This window comes from Quercus lobata, unplaced genomic scaffold, assembly GCF_001633185.2.
Source record: "Quercus lobata isolate SW786 unplaced genomic scaffold, ValleyOak3.0 Primary Assembly Scq3eQI_145, whole genome shotgun sequence".
In the NCBI taxonomy this organism is placed as follows: Eukaryota; Viridiplantae; Streptophyta; class Magnoliopsida; order Fagales; family Fagaceae; genus Quercus; species Quercus lobata.
In genome coordinates this window covers 1-6,081 of record NW_022154897.1, presented here as the reverse complement: position 1 = coordinate 6,081, position 6,081 = coordinate 1, and the positions used below count along the sequence as shown (strand labels likewise).

General features: G+C 30.2%; 1 protein-coding gene across 1 annotated transcript; it reads right to left on the bottom strand.

The window, feature by feature from the left end:
- Nucleotides 1-216: 216 nt before the first annotated feature.
- LOC115973572 (reticulon-like protein B14) lies at nucleotides 217-2,017 on the bottom strand. The gene is made up of 5 exons (XM_031093838.1): nucleotides 1,863-2,017; nucleotides 1,000-1,180; nucleotides 764-896; nucleotides 598-667; nucleotides 217-502 (listed from the first exon to the last, which is right to left on the bottom strand). Exons 1-5 carry the CDS (start codon nucleotides 1,963-1,965, stop codon nucleotides 333-335), a joined length of 657 nt encoding a protein of 218 aa, XP_030949698.1. The 5' UTR covers nucleotides 1,966-2,017; the 3' UTR covers nucleotides 217-332.
- Between the last annotated feature and the right edge of the window lie 4,064 nt (nucleotides 2,018-6,081).

The window sequence follows — 6,081 nt, the reverse complement described above, 5'->3', positions numbered from 1 at the left end:
TGAACTCGCTTAAATTTTACTCAAAGAAAAAAGAAGCACATTTTCATGATATAAGGTATAATTCCTTAAATTAGCCAACTCAAACTATATATGAGGCTCTGATGCTTATCATGGATTTGCGTCTTAAATGCAAGAGAAAATTAATATAAAAAAAAATAAATAAATGCCGGAGATAATTCTTGTGCAAAAGCAAATCTTTAGTAAACATATGCAGTTTATATTTATTTAATATTTTTTTATACTAAGCATCACATAAATTTTTTTACAGATGTTTCTCCTGAATTTTCACACTCATTTTACAAATTATCTTCAAATTCACAACTTTTTAGTACTTATTTGTATTTCCTATCTTTCACTGGTCCCCTTGGAATCTTGTTAAGAACTTTCGAATCAAATTTCCTGTAGAATTTCTTCAAGTCTCGGTTGCTTCTGTTAGCAAAATAATCCACCTCCTTTTCATATCTTTCGTAAAAAACAGGTAGTGTGTGTGCGCAGAGAAAGACTTCAAAACAGCAAAGAGAAACACACATTAGCAATTAGCCTCAAACAAAGTTACGAGCTACAACATATTTGTTAAAGAAAGGTCTAGGATGTTACCAATATATAGAAGATTCAAAGAGCTCATATAAGTCCCAATAACAGACAAGATCCAAAGGCTAGCGATTGCCTGTATACATATCAAACACTCAAGTATATTATATATGTCAAATCTTCATAGAGTAGTAGTCAAATGGAGTTGTGGAGGGAACATAGCTTTACATACCACAATCAAGTATATGAAATCTTTCCCACTTGAAATTTCGTAGAATTTGTACGAGAACCAATTCAGTTTTGCTATGAAGTATCTAAATGTCGATTCTGTCGAAAGTCTAATATCAGGGATATAGGGTGGAGTCCTGAGATATAGCACAAAAATTTATTAGAAAGCTTGAGTGATTACTAGTCAAGGATGCTAGGTGATGATGAATACACAAACTTTAAGAATTTATTAGTGATTACCAGTCCATTAGTCTTGACACGTTAGTCCAGATGAAATTAATGAGCATTGCGAGGATGAGGCTGTGACAAAGAAGTGTAACAAAATGGTACTCCACAACTTCAATAAGAAACCATATAATCGTGAATCCAATCAGGATTGTAGCTGATAGTTTCTTGTCCTTCCATAATAGTATATCAGCAACTGCAAAAATACACCCAACATAATATGAAGCATAACTCTTTCTTGTAGTATATTAATTATTATGAATTTCATTATTCTATTTCTAGCCCCGGTTCCACAATTATAATTGATGTGAAGTTAATGATAAATCCATATAAAAGTAATATTGTAACAATTTGACACCTTTTAATAAGTTGTAAAGAAAAAAAAATTATATATATCTTGCGCGTGCCAAATGGCCAATGATGAATAAACTTTTAAAGGCACCATATAATTTTTTGCTATGACATGGTGCAATGAATAGCAATGGCCCGCTATCACGGTGCAAGTCCCATTTTATAGAAAGTAGTAAATTGAAATTAATTTCCATGATTTTGGAAAATAGAATTCACTGAGAAAAATAACAGAAATGACTGTGCAAATTGAATTAAAGAATATTATGTTCATGATGTGTGGAACTAGGCAATGCGCGCAGGTTAAGAAAATGTAAGGCATTCATGTGGTCATTCCATTACACTTTGGAGCTTTTTCGAAATTCTGAAGGCAATATTGAGGACAATATTTGTGACAAAATTTTTATTGAATAAAGAAGGGATTAATATGTTGCATCTATTTAATTATTATTTTCCTCAAATTTTTGTTTCTCAAAAAAAAAATATTTAAAAAAATCATCAAATGCATCAAGTTAAAAGGTGAAGATTACCTTTTCCTCCTCCGAAGACCTGATGCAAAGGCTTTTCACGACCAAACAATCTTCCCAATGAAAAAGCTTGGTCCTCTGAATCAGATTGATAGTTTGTTGGCATGACTCTTAATTTTTTTTTTTTTCTAGTTTAAAACGATTCAATACTTTCTTGACACTGTTGCCTCTGACGCTCTAACAAGGCTATATAAAAGGGATAATATGGAGGTTCTAAGCTTTGTGGCCAAGAAACTTGTTACAAGAAAGGAATGACTTCGACTTGGCCTAGAGGGTTTATTCACATGCCGACTTCGACAATATAGTCAATTCATCCATGCAGTACTTCATCTCCACTTTCATGCAACGAATCCACCAAGCAGTTTTAATATTTATCTATGAATTCTCAGCATCACGCAAAATGGAACAACCTACTGTCGAAGTTATTTAGGTGTCGGTATTTGCATGATCGATCAGGATCTCTTGGTTAAATAACAAAATATAGTTCTTTTTGTGTGGGAAAAAAAAAGGATTCAGTATCATCTCCTTTATAATATGTTCAATGATGTGCCTTTCTTACTCAAGAATCCAACGATTTAAAGTGGAGTCCAAATCTTCTGTCTCGCTTTTTTTAGGAGTTAATAAATATATTTTAGTACTTAGTTTAAGGCTTTGCTAAACTGGGTTTTTTTTTTGGTTAGTGTATCTGTAGTAGAAGTATAAACAGTGTTTAGCCTATAATTTTAATTCCTTGGTCAACTCGAATGGTCTACAATTGGACAATAATAAAAAGAAAAACAAAGGGAAAGATATCACCTTGTTATAAAAGATGGAACGATGCATAAATTCCTCTTTTCTAATAAGAAATTTGCTCTTTTTCTATTGAAACTTTCTTACTCATTTTTGCGAGAAGGAAATATATATTTTGAGTTGATCAAAATAGTGACACTGTTACATTCTTACATTTTTGTCATTCCCAGAAACTGATTAATTAAGGGGAAGAGAGAGACAATAAAAGCCAAATGCCATTGCCCATTCGTTTGTATTGCATGGATATTCGAAAGATATTCTAAGGGCGTTTGACCCTGCGTGGACACATATCCAAGTGGGCTCAAGCAACAAGATTTAGATATTCCAACAAGGAGAGCTGTGAATTTTACACCTGTGTGTACAGCGTGTGCACTACATCATCAGAATTTATGGATTCAAAACACAATTTTACAATTTCAAAACTATAACTAAAATCATGTTTTGAATACACCATTTCCAAAATTATGCACATGGATATATGCAATAAATATTAATTTTTGTACAAGCGGGAGATTGTTATATGCATGGTTATCAAAATCACGATCCGGGTCGTAAAATCGCACGATTTTACTATCTCACATCACTAAAAAGTTTAAAATCGTAACAGGATCGCAAAAATGATAGAATCGTATATAAGATCGTGTAGGATCGTAGGATCGTGTGGGATCCTACCGATCCTACCATTTGGCTTAAATTTTTTTTTTTATTATTATTTTTTTTAAGTGGGATTCATTTGGGTAAGATAATCTACCTAAATCCACAAGCCCAATAATGAATTGAAGTCCCAAATTTACCCCTATGTCAACATAAAATCTTAAAAAAACCTATAGTACTTAAGTTTAACGTTTTGGATGTTGATACTAGGAAGGATATAGATGATGAAATGGGATATGAAAATGACAGTGATTAGATTAGAATAACCTTAGAATGAGAATTTTCTTTTGGATTTTATATTTGTAATTAGCTAGTTTACCTTAGATTGTGAATTCTCTTTTGGATTACATATTGTAAATTTGTAGTTAGCTAGTTTTTATATGCTAACTAGCTTAACTTATTTCGGATTTGGAACTTAGAATTTGGAAAACATTTTCCATATGTGTAGATAATATTTTGGTACTTAGTTGCTAATTAAACATGTACTGAACTTTTTAGATACATTATGTCAAAAGTTAAATATATTTTATTTCGTTAGAATGACATAAGAACAATGTAGTGTGTGCAAATTACATTTTATGATGCAATTTTTTTTTAATGGATGAATTCATATTTTAAGTGATTATATAGCATACAAAGTCACTATCAATAGGTTTTTTTATTTAAAATCTGAAAATAGGTAGGATCTTACGATCCACGATCCGATCCTACGATCCACGATTCGATCCTACGTAGAATCTCGATTTTGACAATCTTGGTTATATGTATACTTAAAGTGCTATTTGAGAATGCTAATTACTAACCACATTTGCCATATCAAAAAAAAAAAAAAAAATTGATGAAATTAGTAAGAGGTTAAAAACTCATGATGAAATTAGTAGAAGATTAAGTTTAGTTCAAATTGAGTTGAACCGCATGCCAACTTGATAATCAAGATGTCAATCACATTAGCCACTGATATGCATGCGGATTGATAATCATATTTTGGGTGAATCATGCATTAATAATCATGACTAATGCACTAATAGAGGGTAAAAACCAATGTCCTTTCTTTTTTAAACATTAGTTTTATTCAATCTAGAGATCTAGTTAATTATATATACACACAAATCTATGTCTCAAAGTTGGTTTCCTTTCATATATATCAAATCTTTGACGATTGACCAATGAGACTTATGGGGCCATGAAGAGATTTAAATGTTTATTTTTGGTCTAGGGCTTATCAATGCAACCCACTGTGGAAGAGAAAATAATCACACTTTGCAGGAAAAAAGCGATATGAGTAGAATAGAAAAGCATGTGTGATGTGATCTTCAAGAGGCTTGAGCATGTTTAATCATACAAAGAGGGAACATCATTAGGTTGGAGTGGGCATCTCCCTTGTTTGAATGCACTGGATGCGGATACATATGTGTCCAAAATAGATTATGCATGTGTGAGAAACTGAGACATTTGGACCAAAGTTTTATTTTATGTGAGGAAGACCCTTATTTTGATCTCTTTTGATCTTTTTCCACATGAAAGTCTTCATATTTCAAAGTCATCATACTCATTTAGTCAAAACAATAGTGACTTTAAGAATCTAATTAAGATGTCTATATTTTCTCAAAAAAAATAATAATTAAGATGTCTATATATCCATTATATATCATTTTTGTTTATGAGTGTGGAATTGAGTAATAATCTTAATTAATTACATAAATAAATAATTCAAGAGATAACGCAAGTAGTTGGAAATCATTTTTTATAAAACTTTTTTTTTAAGAATCAGTTCAACATAGTATTTATTATATAGCTGGTAAATCAGTTGCAATACACTCTCCCTTCTAAAAGCGAAAACGAAAGTCTTACTCTCTCTTTTTATAAATTGATGTCATTAGGGTCAAAACTCATTTATAAGAATGAAAGAAAAAAAATATTTTACGTAACTCCCACTTCAATAATAATAATATGCTAGGACAAAGTATGATAAGATTGTTTATGTAAAATCAAACTTATCAATTTATTTCTAGTAACCGTTTTAGTTTTTCTAGTAAAACAAAATATTTTCGTTCTTACTGCATAATTGCATATATATGGCTCTATAGTCATAAACTCTAACAAATTCATATAACTTCTTATTATATAAATCAATAGGTTCGTATCATCCCATTCTATAACCAAATTTTAAAGCTTCTTAATTATCAGGTCTCTCAATAAAAATTTATATAATCATCAGGGATTTGAGTACAGCTTGCATTTAAAAAATAATAATAATTTCAAAAATTTTCAAAAAGAATAAAATTTAACTATAAAATTGGTTGTAATTTAAGGCTACAACTTAAATTTAAAAAATTAACATTGCTATATATTTTGAAAATTTAACCGTTAAATTGTATGTTCTTTACACTCTTAACATACATATCAAATTTTGTGTCAGTCAGATATTATTTATTATATGATTCATAAACCTTTTTTAATGTATAATTTTAAACAACAAAACTTGCAATTTAAGCAATTGATTAATGATATAGTTATTAATCTTTGATATTCTAGAAGTTTTGCAAATATGGAAGATATATGGGGAAAAAAATGTAATCTAATGGTGGATATGTCAAAATTCACATTCTATAAGAAAATATTAAGTGAAGTTCTAGTCTTAAGCTACCATTAATTTTGTACTCAAATTTTGTCATTTCAAAAATAGCATAATAATTAAGCTAGCTACCAGCTGCTAAAATAGACTTAAAACACATTGAATTACTAATTTTTAACAAAATGGATAGAGATTAGGTGGGAA

What these genes read in the sequence shown, in the direction of transcription:
- LOC115973572 (XM_031093838.1), bottom strand. Translation starts at nt 1,965, where the DNA reads ATGCCAACAAACTATCAATCTGATTCAGAGGACCAAGCTTTTTCATTG. An exon ending in GTGTCAAGACTAATGGACTG is followed by an intron (nt 897 to 999) that starts GTAATCACTAAT and finishes GCTATATCTCAG; the next exon opens with GACTCCACCCTATATCCCTG. An exon ending in ATTTCATATACTTGATTGTG is followed by an intron (nt 668 to 763) that starts GTATGTAAAGCT and finishes ATATGTATACAG; the next exon opens with GCAATCGCTAGCCTTTGGAT.